The 14,599-nt window shown below is 36.3% G+C and overlaps 1 protein-coding gene across 1 annotated transcript; it reads right to left on the reverse strand.

Moving 5' to 3' along the window:
- Positions 1–8,644: 8,644 nt before the first annotated feature.
- On the reverse strand, positions 8,645–11,664 carry LOC106430050 (probable 2-oxoglutarate-dependent dioxygenase AOP1). The gene is made up of 4 exons (XM_013870828.3): positions 11,520–11,664; positions 11,034–11,413; positions 9,981–10,635; positions 8,645–9,117 (listed from the first exon to the last, which is right to left on the reverse strand). Exons 2-4 carry the CDS (start codon positions 11,402–11,404, stop codon positions 8,857–8,859), a joined length of 1,287 nt encoding a protein of 428 aa, XP_013726282.2. The 5' UTR covers positions 11,405–11,413; positions 11,520–11,664; the 3' UTR covers positions 8,645–8,856.
- Positions 11,665–14,599: the final 2,935 nt, after the last annotated feature.

Here is a 14,599-nt window from a genome sequence, read left to right on the forward strand (position 1 = left end):
ATCGATATTCCTCCTCCAAAATCGACCGATGGTCGAGCTTGATGGTCATCTCGGGTGCTTGCTCCAAATATCTCCAAAATGTGCTAAAATCATCATTTATTTCCAAATCACTTTTGATCTTATAAATATAATAAATACTCTATAATATAATAATAGATAGTAAAAACACCTATAAACCATGGATGAAAATGAGTCAAATCCATGGTCTATCAACTAATCAAAGCTCTCATTGAGTTAGATCAGGGGAAATAGATCTATCAAAACGACGGCGATTCAAGATGTTTGGCTGATACTTGTGATATTGCCACTTAGTCTTCTCCTTCCTGTTGTCTCGGGTCGTTCTCCAAATCTGGGTTTGATGCTTACTGGGATTCAATCAGCAGTAGGAGAGAATGAAGTCGACAGGTATGGAACATGGTCCAGAAAGTTGCTTGAAAAAAATCATCTTTGCGATGTTCAGACACATCATCTCTCGACTCTTGACTACGCGGCGGAGAGTGAGCATCAGATGTTTCTAGCGAAGATGTCCCCATAGCCAAAGGCTATCTAAGCATTATCCATCCCTTGGCTTATGTTCTTCCTTAAGGTGTTATCCAGTTGATTCGAACGGTCACGAAGATGAGTGGTAGAGAGTAACCATGATCATCCTGTGAAGCTCCATTTCTCAGATGGGTCTACTGTGTTTGCAGATCATGTTACTTCACTTTCTCTTTAGGTGTGCTTGAGACAAGATTGAGAGTAATGATGGAGGAGGACAGTTGCCTGATTTCAAATCAGATGCTATCAAGAGGTTCATTGTTTTCTTTCCTCAATAAAAACATTCTTCTGCGTTTTTCATAACTTGCATATCTATCTATTAATCATTTTCTATGCCATTTCTGCTACACTTCTGATATACCATGGATTTGATCCATTTTCACCCATGGTATATAAGTATTTTACTATCTATATACTATATATTCTACCCTATTAGGTATGTTTTCAGGTTCAGAAGTATCTTGGAGTAAAATGATGATTATGGAGCATTTAGGAGCTTAAATGAGTATTCATCTGAGCTGTCCATTAGAGGTCGATACAAAGAAGACATAATCAATCGATGCACATCCAGTGTCGTCGATCGATACATAAGAGAAGCCTCGACAATTGAAGATTAAGATCGATCGATGTACATCTTGTACCATCGCTCGATGTCGAGACGCGGAAGCACAACTTGGTTCCAGTCGACTTTAAACCCAAGACTTCAACAAATTACAAGATTACCTCTGACGAGTTTTTAAACTAATAGATATATACTTGCCTAAGTGTTAGGAGGCAAGAGAGCTTTTGGCCACCTTTGTATTATTATTTTTAGCAGAGAGTTTTAGGAGAGAAGATCATTGAGAGATTTGTGATTGGAACTCCATTGATTCATCTATTCTATTCTATGCAGTTTTTATTTATATTTTGTGTCATGAATTTCTTAGCTATGTCTGAGTAGTTTACTTGTTAGATTCAGGGTTCAAATAGGTTAGACGGATTAGCCCCAACTATAGATTGCTAGGTTGTGGTATTCATTGATTGATTGTTCTTAATGCTTGTTCTAGAGTAGCTACCTAGAATATTAAATCTAGGAATCTGCATGAGTCAAGCATCCTTGACCATCCAGTCCTTAACATAATCTGTCATACTAGACAACTGGAAAAAGGCTACCGCTGAACTAGAAAGCTAGTGAACATTATCAACTTACTGTCTTCTGACAATCGATCGATATTTGTGAAAGGTGTATCGATCGATATCCATATAGGACCATCGATCGATACTTTCTTGTGATCAATATACGACAGTTGAGATCCAAGATCTAGTTAGTTAACCAGTGAAACATTGACATTGCTGATCACTGTATCTAAGAGGTTGAGCTCTAATATATCATGCATGCAACTGATAGACATCTACAGGATTATAATCTCCAACACCTGAATAGAAACCATGCATCTAATAACTTTCCAATAAGTTACACCCCCAAATCATCTTGTTAGTCGAGCAATAGACTTGCTCAATTAGGATTGCTATTTACTTTAAAACCGTAAAACAATAAACACTTAGAATTAATTAATTACTAGATTTAATAGGTTCCTAGCTCCTTGTGGATTCGATCCCTAAGTACTACAATTGAACCCTTATTTGAGAGAGTAATTCACTCTTTAGGGTTATTTTAGCGGTATCAACTTCATTTTCACGTACGTGGTCGGAGCTAGAGAACAGAGGTAGCAAATACAAATAGAAAAGGAACCTGATAGCCTAACTTCTTGAATGGCGTTGACTTTCTTTACGATTTATTATGTCCACCTCGAATGTCTCAGTTCCACGGTAATTTCTTAACTCTTTACTGTGAGATAGACCATGTTCGGTGGCTATTTGTTTGGTTGTTTTACTGGCTGTTTTCAATTTCCTCTAGCATGTCAAGAAATGGTTTTCGCCTAGCCTCACAGATTGTTTTATTGAAAGATTCATTGAGTTTGTTCAGATTATCACTGCAACATGATCCAACCTTTTAGAAAGCCCGCGACCAAGTGTGAGGATTGGTGACTTGAAGGGTTTGATGCGCCACTGCATTGTACCTCTTAAGCTCATTCATTTTCTCTTGAAAGTCTCCAAAAGTGTAATTGCGAGGTATTTTCCAGAATAATCTCTCTGGCTGTGGATCATGGCTGTCTCTCTTCCACTTTCCAAGAATGTGTCTTGCACACATTTGATGTTCTGCATTAGGAAGCTCTAGATGAACAACTTTTATTAAACCCTTCAAAACAACGAGAACAACACATTAATAGCCTTATTATTTTGCTGTTAAACAAGAACAACGCGGATAACACAATATATAGCTTTACCTTTTGCTTGTCAGATGTGATTGTCAAGTTGCTTCCATCACAAAGATCCAAATCTCTCTTAAGATGATTGACAAACCATTGCCAGTTAACAGTCCAAGCGATTGGCACAATTCGATTATCTCCATCTCTTCCAACAGCAAGCAATTGGCCCCTTACATCTCATTTTAGAAAAGCTCCATCAAGACCTATAGTTAGCCTAAGAGTGGACTTCCAAGCTGCTCGATGTGCTTCAAAACATACATAGAAGCGATCAAACCTTTGCTTACTTCTTGGTGTTGCTCCTGGAATGGTAATTATATTTGTAAGGGTGTCTAGATTAGCCTTACGAAGCTCGGCTTCATAATCCCAAATGCGTGAAAAATGACTCTCATGGCTTGCTCGTCTTTCCATAGTTACTTTAGTCTTCGCCTTTCGACATTGCTCATCAGTTACTGTCAACTTTTAGGTCAGTTTGAACTTCACCAATCTCTACAGCCGTAAGCTTTGGGTTCAACCTCAATCTTTCAGAAAACAAATGAGCAATAGATGAACTCTTCAACATTTTGGATTAACCAAACCTTACACAAGCATGCTCATTGATATAGACCTTTATCTGCAGCTTATGCTTCCTCTTTTCATATGAGCAGTACACTCTCCAAGGACATCATCGGGTACAGGTTCACGCTGCTCTTTGTGACCCTCAATCTTGTTGCTTTTAACCACAAGTGGAGGTTCGGATTCTCGATCTTGTTGACGATGGACAGGTAGCTTTTTTCCTTCTCATATTGTTCATATCAGACTTGATTTGGCTTCTGAAGCAAACATAGAGAATAGATAGGTGAGAAATCGATTTATGGGTTAGAGTTCTTCTGATTTTGATTTTGGGAATTGAGTTACGTGTTTCTAATTTTTAAAACGCATTGTTTCTATTGTCGTGAACAGTAAACATAAACAGAAAACGGCTAACTAACGATATTTATCTTTGACTAAACTCATACCTAAATTGGCTAGGTCAAAACAAGTTTGATATTTTTTTAGATTAATGAAAAGTCTGTATTTTTTGGCAAATTTGAGTAAGTTCGGTATTTAAATACATATTTTCTCTCATTTTTATTGCCATTTTGAACATTAGGAACACATATTTCATATTAAATATATATATATATATATATATATATATTTCAAAAATAGCAAACTTGAGACTTGAGAGTGAAAACAGAGCAATAATTATAAAATTCCCATGCAAATAGGTCATTAGTTAACACATTACAAGGAAACTTAGTTACAGAAGTTGAAATAATCTTATCTTACTCACTCTTCATCACTCTCCATTGATCTTGAAACACTATTGATATACAAATGGATGTGTTCTTCGAGACTCAGAGAGGCTCAAAATTCTCCATTGAAGTGGGTTACTGAAGGGCCCCAACCCGGCTGCCTAAGCCGCGGTCGATGTCCTTCGTCCCTCAGACCACATACTGGTGAACCTCCTAATTTTAGCCATACTTCTATAAGTTCGCCCTTAGGCGATGGCTACCTTAGACCTTAGCTAGGGACTTTCATAACATTGGATCTCAATCCAACCATACACTTAACCGGTTTAATCATATATGCTCTAGTTAGCTCAACTAACTAGCCTTCAGCTTAGAGATCAGTTCTTAACTCGGTTCAAGTCTAACTATCTGAGGTTCCATTCCCCTAATCCATTCTATCTAGAACTAAGCAAGAGTTACTTGATCATACCTTTGCCACATTCACGGAGCTTGTTAGCTCATTGTCTCAGCTGACTTAGCTGTTTAGCTTGCTCATCCAGCTAGCTGAGCTGAACCACTTTACTTGAGGTTCCATCTACTCTCTTCCAGCTGATAGAGCTAAGAGATAGCTTCGACCAGCTCCCTGTCTACTCACAGCTCTCTTATTCCTGCATAAACTCTTCCTTTTAGTACTTAGTCATTCAGCCAACCATCCCCACAGACCAAGCACCTTTGGGAAGTCTTCAGCTACAAAAACAACCTCAAACAAACATGCTCCATAAATTAATTAAAATTCATAACTCATGATAAATCCCAACTAAGATATTCCCATAATCAGAATCCAATGTATCGACCCGGATCATATGGATCCTGATCATGAACGGCCCGGCTATGTCAAGGACTTCATTCCAGAATCGGCCCAAGGCCTTAGTTCATTGCCTCCATGTCTTAAGCGTATGCTCTCCTGGAGCCAAGTCCTCTTATGGACTAATAATGCCCATCAGATCCTAAGTCAATCAACCAAACACCCCACATGACTCAGAACTGATGAGTCTTCACACTTACCTAACCGGCCATGGAACCATGTCCCAATGAACCCGATTGATCTTGCTCTTACAACCGGTGTGTCCTTTGATCCATCAGATCAGACACCTTGATCCATCACCTATGGATCAGGTCGTCCATCCTTGCCCAAGACCAGATCACACACGACTTTCCTTGGATAAACACACCCGGCTCCATACTTGTGGTCCATGCCAATTAGTACTGGCCTTACTCGCCTCCACGGCTTGCTGCTGGTTCCAAACGAATCGGACCTTGCACTCCACATGGTTCCTCATATACTAGGACCCCCATGTGTCTCCTCCATGAGTCGGATCATTGATTCACACAATGATCAGAATCAACACACACCATGATCCACCATTGATCACTATCCAATGAGTGGCACTCTAATTCCATCCCACATGGATGAGTTAGATCAACTAAGCTCCGCCCTTCTCTCAGGGTCCTGGATCCTTAGTGTACATCACAACATATGGTCTTCAAGGGGCGTACCATACTTGGCCTTAACCGCACCACAAAAGACAGAAATATGAACTGAAAAGTAATTATAAAATTGGTTATCTTATACATGATCTGTCTAGATCATGTGCCTTCTTTATCCTTTATGTGAATGGACATGATCCTACAATCCACGCCTTTTTCAAGCCCTTATCATATACTTCCAGTATTGAAAGATCCATATAAGGGTCGCTCATCTCTTCCCTTGAACTTCCATGAAATCAGTTTCTACACTGCATCCACCTTTGAAGATGTTCATGCCATTGAGAGTGAAGTCCGGCCTTCTTCCTACTCTCCTGGATATTTGTGTGTATCTCCAATACATAGAGGAAGCCTAGGATGTGATCATCCATGATAAAACACCATCACAGGGTCGTTCCCAACTCCCATGAAACTGCCTTCCCACGCACCTCTCCCCTTAAGACTATCTTGGCCATAGGAAGTGAAATCCGGCCATCCCACTTTTTCCCTGAATTTTTGCGTGTGTTCTTAGTCCCTGGAGGATGTTTTGGGTGTTATTAAAATGAATCAAAACCCATCAAAGGGTCGTTCATAACCTCCCCTTTGATCTCTCCAAAAACTGCCTCTTTATGGCCTTCAAACCACTCTTGGTTTTGGATGTTGAATCCGACCAACTCTCTGTCTTTTTTCTGTTTTTCTTTGTGTTTCAGGGTGTAGGAGGAAGCCCTGGCGTACCTGCAAAGCCACGGAACCATCCTCCTTCTATAGGAGAAAGGGTGGTTACTTTTCTAAACATTGCATCCCTTCTGTTTAGGGAAAATTTCCCGGTATCATTTCCTCCAGCCTCCAGGCAGGACCTAGACCCTCGGGTCCCCGATAAAGAAAAGCTCCAGGTCCCCGCTAGAAGGAACCTTGAGTTCGGTCCCTGGAACCGAGCTCCATTCCAAGAAATGGAAACTTCCGATAAGGAGGAAGACCGAATCGGGTTTAGGGTTAAGTCCAGTATTACGGTGTCTCTCATTTTCATCGTCTCCCTCTTCTCTCCGGAAGGCGATTTTCAACCCAACCGGTCTGTTCTCGCTCAATCCACACCGCTCTGTCCTTATATAAAAACCTTCTCTGCCGCTTCCAATCAAAACCAGGTATGTGTTCCTCCTATGTCCTCCGTTTTGAGAGTTAGATGAATTTTTTGTCATTCTCGATCAATCTCCTCTGTTTTGGGGATTGGTTGGATTATCATTCTCGATCAAACCTTTTCCGCCGCTTCCAAAACCTTTTTTTCCTTTTTTCTTTTTAAATGGCATCTTCATCACATTACCATTACCACCAAGATGATGATGATGCTAATTTTAAAACTCCCTTTGAAGAATTTTTTGAAAACGTTACTCTTATTCCAGAACCGAGAAAGAGAAAAAAAGCGTATTTTTATCGAGAGAAATCGAGAAGAAGGCCACGATAAACTCTGGCATGATTATTTTAGTGAAACTCTAACATATCCTCACTATTTATTTCAACGACGGTTCCGAATGAACAAGCATTTGTTCATGCGTATAGTGCATCTTCTCTCTACATAAGTTAAGTATTTTCAACCAACAGAAGATGCAGTCGGACGGTCTAGTCTATCACCGCTCCAAAAATGCACTGCAGCAATTCGTCAATTGGTTTATGGTGGTGGAGCTGATACAGTGGACGAATATGTTCGACTTGGTGAAACAACGGCTCAAAAATGTCTGCACAACTTTACCGCCGCTATAATCCACTTGTTTGGCGATGAATACCTAAGACGTGCCACACCGGAGGATCTTGAGAGACTACTCTATATTAGAGAACAACGTGGATTTTCCGGAATGGTTGGAAGCATTTATTGTATGCATTGGGGGTGGAAGAATTTCTCTACCGCTTGGAAATGAATGTATTCACTAGAAACCGATAAACCAACAATTGTGTTAGAGGCGGTAGCTTCGTCTGACCTCTGGACATGGCACGCGTTTTTTGAGCCCTAGGTACCATGAACGATCTTAATATACTTGATCGATCACCTATTTTTGATGATATTATTAATGGAATAGCTCCACAAGTGAACTTCTATGTCAACGGAAGGGAGTATCATTTGGCTTACTATCTCACAGATGGGATTTATCCAAAATGGGCGACTTTTATTCAATCTATCTGGCTACCACAGGGTCCAAAAATTTTATTATTTGCTAAAACCCAAGAATATGTGTGAAAAGATGTAGAACATGCCTTTGGAGTCCTGCAAGCTAGATTTGCCGTTGTTAAAAATCCTTCTAATTTATGGGATAAAAATAAAATAGCAAATATTATGAGAGCATGTATCATACTCCATAATATGATTGTCGAAGATGAACGTGATTCATACACTCGGTATGACGTTTCAGAATTTCAACAAGGTGAGGGTGCTGATCTTACATATTCCGTCGATATGCCTACAAATCTCGGCAATGCAATTGATCGTCGAACAAGAGTTCGGGATAAACAAGCCCATCAACAATTAAAAGATTATTTGATTGAAAACATATGGGCTAAATTTGGACATCTTCCAAATAACATATACTTTATATGTTTTTATGAATTGAATAAAATGTTTCTGATGTTTGTAATTTTATTTTTTTTGCATCTTTGTAATTTTCTTATGTTTTCAATTTTAATATATGTTTTATTTTAAACTTATTTTTATATGTCATTACTTATTAAAATAAACAATTAATTTACTAAGATACAACTAAAAGTCCTAGCAATAATCTAAATTTTAGAGGTTGTGTCTTACCATTATATCTTAACATAAAAATAATACTAAAATAAGCTAAGAACTCAAAATAAAGTCCTAGCAATAATCTTGCTCTTATAATCTAGCCAATTCAGTTATGGCATTTTGCTACCCAGCAATTCCAAAGGAAAGCGGGGCCACCCTCGATTAAATTCCATGACGCTATCCATTTTTATAAAATGAGCATAGTAAATCTTCATGAAAGCAACATATCCCTAGTTATTAAGTCGTGCCACGACAATAAACAATAATTTTATTACATTATTGACATGTGCATGTGGCACATGTACTTTATTGATTTTCATACAATAGAAAGACGCACATCACTGCTTATCACACAAACATAACTCAACTAGTCAAAACCCCTTATTTAGTAGTACAACATAGTTCTTGATATTATTTGAATCTTAAAACTATCAAAATATTCTTGAAACTCCCGTAACCAAGCTCATGCTTCAGAGACGGCGCAATAAGCATGAAGAGTAGAACGAGCTCTACGACCACCCTCAGTGTGATAGAAACTCATCAAGTCAACATAAGTGAATGGTTTGAAGACTCGTGGATGCTTTTCGTCCACAAGTTCTTTTGGTGGTTCTATGATGTAGCCTGCGTTTGGAGTCGAGAACAATGCTATTGAATATCTTGTCTTCTTTTTCTCTGTTACTCTCACTCGATGAAAAGGACGAAATAGTCTACCATTCATAAGTGCCTGCAAACAAAAAGACAAAAACATCACCAAGTAAATCACTGTTACTTTTATTTTTGTCAAGAGCAAGGTCATGATCAGAAGAAAAAAAACATATGATGTAAGCCAAGACATGCGCTTGTAGTGAAAAGTGATAAGAGCAAATAAAACATCAGTTGCTATAAGATTTGGTTGGTCCCCTAACACTCGTGACTAGTGAGAGTGAACAAGAGCAAATAGAATCATAAGACATTTGTTTGTAGAGAGAGGAATTGGTTGGTCACCTTAGTGGAAAGTGAATTGAACCTTTTTCTCCGCTAGTTTTTTTTTTCTTTTAGTTTTTTCTTCCTCGACTTCTAATTTTAAAAGATGGGTTACTTTCTATTATTCCAACACGTTTTCTGTCTCAATTTAGTTCTGGTAGATAGCCTATGTAATCATGCACAACCATATCAAAAACCTTAAAACTTTTGAAGAGATCACAAATCATACTTACCAAAAAGGAAAAAGAGATCACAGATCATCAACGTTTACGAAGCAAATACTCAATAAAAAAACATCAAAAGTTATAAGGTGGATTTACTTTTGTAACTATCACATATCAGTATATATATATATATATATATATATATATATATATATGTATATATATATATAGTCTCTGAATTTTCATAGTTTGAAATAATACTATGAAACAGTAAAAAAAAATTCGTTTGGGTTTAGGTTTTTGAATATAAAAGTAAAAGTTCTTAGTTTTCATTCAAAGGAAAAGAATATAAAAGTAAATTATGAAATATTTATGCTATAAAATCATGAATATAATGAGGAGCGGTTAATATTTTACATGTGCATGTCATCTCATAAAAAGAAAGAAGAAGTTAACTTACATATACAGAATCTCCAGCCATAACAACGAAAGAGTTATGAGATGGTTTCAGTCTGATCCACTTTTCATCTTTGGTTAACACCTCCAAACCTTCAATCTCATATTGATAAAGCACAGTGAAAAGATTTTTATCAGTATGAGAAGGTAAACCCAATTTCTTCTCCTCATCATCAGCACCACCATTAGCTGTAACACTATCACCAACACCAGCACTACTGAGAGTACCAGTATTAGCATTGGCATCAGCATTAGCATTAACATTGGTACTAACGTCGGCTTTAGACTCAACACTAGCAAAATCACTAGTTTTAGCATCAACATCAGCACCAATGTCGCCATTAGCCGTAGCACCAATATTGGCGTCATCATTAATATGAACATTAGCAATACCACTAGCAATATCACTAGTATCAGCAACAACATTGGCATTATCACTAGCACCAGCATCATTAGAACCATCACCAGCATCATTAGCACCCGCTGCAACATTAGTATCAACATCAGGAGGTGCTATATACTTCATCAGTCGCAGACGGTAATTCGTTGACTTGAGGTGTTCATCAAAGTACTTCTCTATCCCAAAGCTCTCCATAACCATTCTTCTCACCATTACATCCAATTCTGCTAGCTTCTCTGAAAACTTCTGGATTGTTTCGCTGTTTTCAACAAAAAGAAATTTCTTTAAACATTTTAATAAAAAAGAGAAGAACAAAACAAAAACAAAACGCGTGAACGTATTATGTAAGAAACAAATATTCTTGTTTTATATAGAAGCAATTAACAAAAACTTACGAACAATATATTTGATAAAGAAATCAACAGGGTTTACGAACAAGTTACTTTGTGAAGCAATCCTTGTGTTTTAAAATTGGCCTACGCAGTTTATGCACAAATCAGACATACACTATGAAACGATTTTCTCTGTTGATTGTTAAAAATATCTGTCTAGATGGTATGTTGCCTATGCACTAATCTCATTTAAATCACATAATTACCGCTTAGCGATTTCTTGCACATTGAGCAATATCGTGCTGTTCACATAACATAACCTTACCTGATACTCTTGTTACCCTCAAAATCAGGGCGTAGCAGTTGAGTAAATTCGTTAACTTTCTCCAAAACCTCGGCATCCTGGATCCCCAAACTCTCGGAAAGACCATTATGAGTCGAGTATCCAGTGTAGGGTTTTGGAGACACGTTCCTCCGTTTAGCCTCAACTGGTAACTCGAAAAGCTCTTTCATGGCTTCCAAAACCGATTGCTTTAGCTCCTCTGACACTCTATCATATGACACCTCGAAAGCTCCGTAGTCTTCAAGAGCTTTACGGACATCATTCCTCACTTCAACCCACTTCTCACTTCCTGGTTTTAGGGTTTGGTCCGAGAGATAGATCACTGGAAGTTGGGGAGTACTGTCTGAACCCATTCTTCTTTCCTTTGGTGCAAATCCAAAAATACATTTACAAATGTTAACCAAACTTTTTTAGCTAGATTTTTAATTATAACAAAAAAAAAACATTCAAAACTCATAAGAAAATTACCGTTGGAGTTTTCTTGATTCTAAGAGACAAAGTTGGTTTTTCTTTGCTTAAGGGATCTTCGCTTCCGTGCTGAAAAAGTAAGTGGTGGAATGCCCTATTTATACAGAACTTTTATACACAATTAACCACATGATGCTTTTCAGTTTATTTTGGCGCTGTCTTTAGAGAAACACGTGGGTTTAATATGTACTATATTCAAAGGGAGGAAAGTTGGTGAATTTATCACAAAAACATACATCTTTTCTATAAGTTGGTGAAACGTTTCCATCTCCTTTATTCTCAATACATTGCGTTATTCTTATAGTATTGAACAACAACTCAGTGACTAACCTTACCTATCTGTTTCAGGCTTTGAATTTCAATAGTTTTCAACATGGCCTTTTAGTTTGGAACTTTTTAATATGAGAAAAAAAAAAAGAAAGGAAAATAGTCTCGGTGAAAAGAGGTTTTGAGGAAGAGACCCATGCAACATAAGTTTTTTTGTTGTTTTCCATTGAATATTGGTTTCAAAACTATCTTTAGGGAACTAAATTTCTGATAAAATGGAGCAAGAATTTACATTGTAAACTCTAAACTTTCAAAGTCTTATACCTTAGCTAACTAACTATTCATGTAACCCTAGTTACATGATAACCAGTGTAAAGATTTGACGTGATTTCGTGCTATTATTACCATTTGAATTATGTGGCCAGAGATTGGTTTGTGTGAAGCAAAGCAATAATGTTGAGAAAAAAGGAAAAATGGCCCATTGTTAAAGCAAGATCCTTTTGATTGATTCCTGTTGGATCCAACTATTCATCTAGGTACTTAGGAGCAGAAAGCTGTCGTTTTTACGGCACCCACACGTCGACTTTGGAATGTTTCGATCGGGAGACTTCGCTGTAAGTAAGACTGGAGGTGGAAGATGATAACTTGATGAATAAACTTCGACGGTTTAGATAGTTAATCATCACAAGCTCTGTTTTATTTTTCAAAGAAATTCGAGAACGAGATGAACATTTTTACTGATAATTAGCTCTAGCTTATTGTTGACTAGAGCGTTACGCATGCGTAGGATATTGCAAATATTTACTTCAGAAAATAACAAATGGTAAAATTTATAAAACACTACGTATATGCGTTATCTGTTTAAAAATAGAGGCAACACACAGTGAACTGATCTTACCGAGACATGTCCACGTTCGAAGTTTAGACAAAGAGTTCTAACATATAAAGAGATGTCTAACTTTAATTAGGACGATGTTTTATTAGGAAAGAAACCAAAACTAAATCTATGCGGATTTGACTAAAGCTCAAAGTGGACAATATCGTACTAATCAAATAATATAGAGTTGGATATGAATTTAATATATCCCAACATTTGTATCAGAGCCAGGTTGACGAGAAATCTACAAGAATACCAAAATACCCGTCGAATAGGAATGGACACATCGAGTTAGGATTGGGAGATATATGGCAGAGATCAAGTCAAAAGATCCTGAAAGTCAGTTGTGGGACACAAGATGAATATAATCCTTAATTTGAAGGGTAAAATGTGTGATATCAAACTAAGTTCCACATTGGATAATTAGACAAAGAATGTCTAATATATAAAGAGATGTCCAACTCTAATTAGCACGAAGCCTTTTGGGATGAAAACCAAAAATACATCCGTACGGGCCAGTCTCTTAGGCCCAAAGTGGACAATATCATACTAATCAGAGAATATAGAGTTGGACATGAGGTTTAATAAATCCCAACAATTGGTATCAGAGAGGTTTGACGAAAATCTGCAAAAAGACTAAAATACCTTTCGAGTATGAATGTGACCCTTCAAGGTGGAAAGGGAGGTTCGGCAGAGATTAGTCAGAAGATTCTGGAAGTTCAGTTATGGGAAGAACATCCTCAAAACAATTCAAAGTAACCTTGTGATTGGGTACCAGATATCGAAGATGCGACAAGATAGGGGCTAAGGAATTTCATTAAAGGAAAGGATACAAAATGAGTGTGGTCTTTGATTTGAAGGGGAGAATAAAAGATGTCAATTCAAGTCTCACATTGGAAGTTTAGATAAGGAGTGTCTAATATATAAAGAGATGTTCAACTCTAATTAGGACGAAGCTTTTTGGGAAAAGAAACAAAAGTAAATCCATGCGGGCTTGACTAAGATCCAAAATAGACAATATCGTACTAATCTCCTATATATTATTTGAAAAGCATTGCAACATTTCTATGTAGCCACATGTCATCACTAGAATGATTCTTAGAATCCTTAGAGAAATAAGTTGGTCCAGCTAAATATATAATAAACTTTTTATTAAACCACAATAAATAAATTATTAATGTGCTTTATTATTTCCTTAAATAAGATTACGGAATTGCCTAATGTAGCTAAAGTATATATGACAATTAATGATTTTGAGTAATAAAGATTTAATAAAAATAAGTGTGTATTATAATTATATTTGTTTAATTTTAATATATTAAAATAAATTAAACAATCATAGTAACCATATAATAAAAATTTTAAAAAATATTTATATATTATATTTTGAATTTTTAAAAACGAGTATAAATTACTAAAACTGTTTAAAATTTCACATTCAAATTTTGTGATCTATGATTTAAAACTTTTGTTATGACATGATACAAATAATTAAAAAATAATATAAGTTTTCTCATTTAATAAGTATCAAAAATAAAAGATATATAAATATATGTATCATTTTAAATTAAACTATATGCCATATAAAAATACATAAATATCTTAATTTTGAAATTTACTTTGAACATTTTTTGATAAAAAAATTTAAAAAATATTGACAACTTCATTTTTTTAAATATCATAAATTACTTAAACCATTAATCCCACAGTGAAAATTTTGTTATCACTAATTTAGACTTTTTGCTAAAACAGATACAAATGATAAAAAAAAAATATGAGCAAAAAGCATCATCTAATAAATATTAATATTAAAATATACCTTATATATATTACTATCATTTAAATTTAATTATATATCATATCAAATAGAAAAAATATTTTTTCGATTTATAAAATTTATTTATATGTTCGCACCAATATAATTATATAAGTAGTA

The sequence above is a fragment of the Brassica napus genome, chromosome A2, assembly GCF_020379485.1.
Source record: "Brassica napus cultivar Da-Ae chromosome A2, Da-Ae, whole genome shotgun sequence".
Classification (NCBI taxonomy): Eukaryota; Viridiplantae; Streptophyta; class Magnoliopsida; order Brassicales; family Brassicaceae; genus Brassica; species Brassica napus.

Excerpts from the sequence above, each read along its gene's own strand:
- LOC106430050 (XM_013870828.3), bottom strand. The coding sequence starts at position 11,404 with ATGGGTTCAGACAGTACTCCCCAACTTCCAGTGATCTATCTCTCGGAC. Across the intron at positions 10,636-11,033 it reads GAGGGTAACAAGAGTATCAG|CGAAACAATCCAGAAGTTTT; the intron begins GTAAGGTTATGT and ends TGTTGAAAACAG. Across the intron at positions 9,118-9,980 it reads TGGCTGGAGATTCTGTATAT|GCACTTATGAATGGTAGACT; the intron begins GTAAGTTAACTT and ends TTTTGTTTGCAG.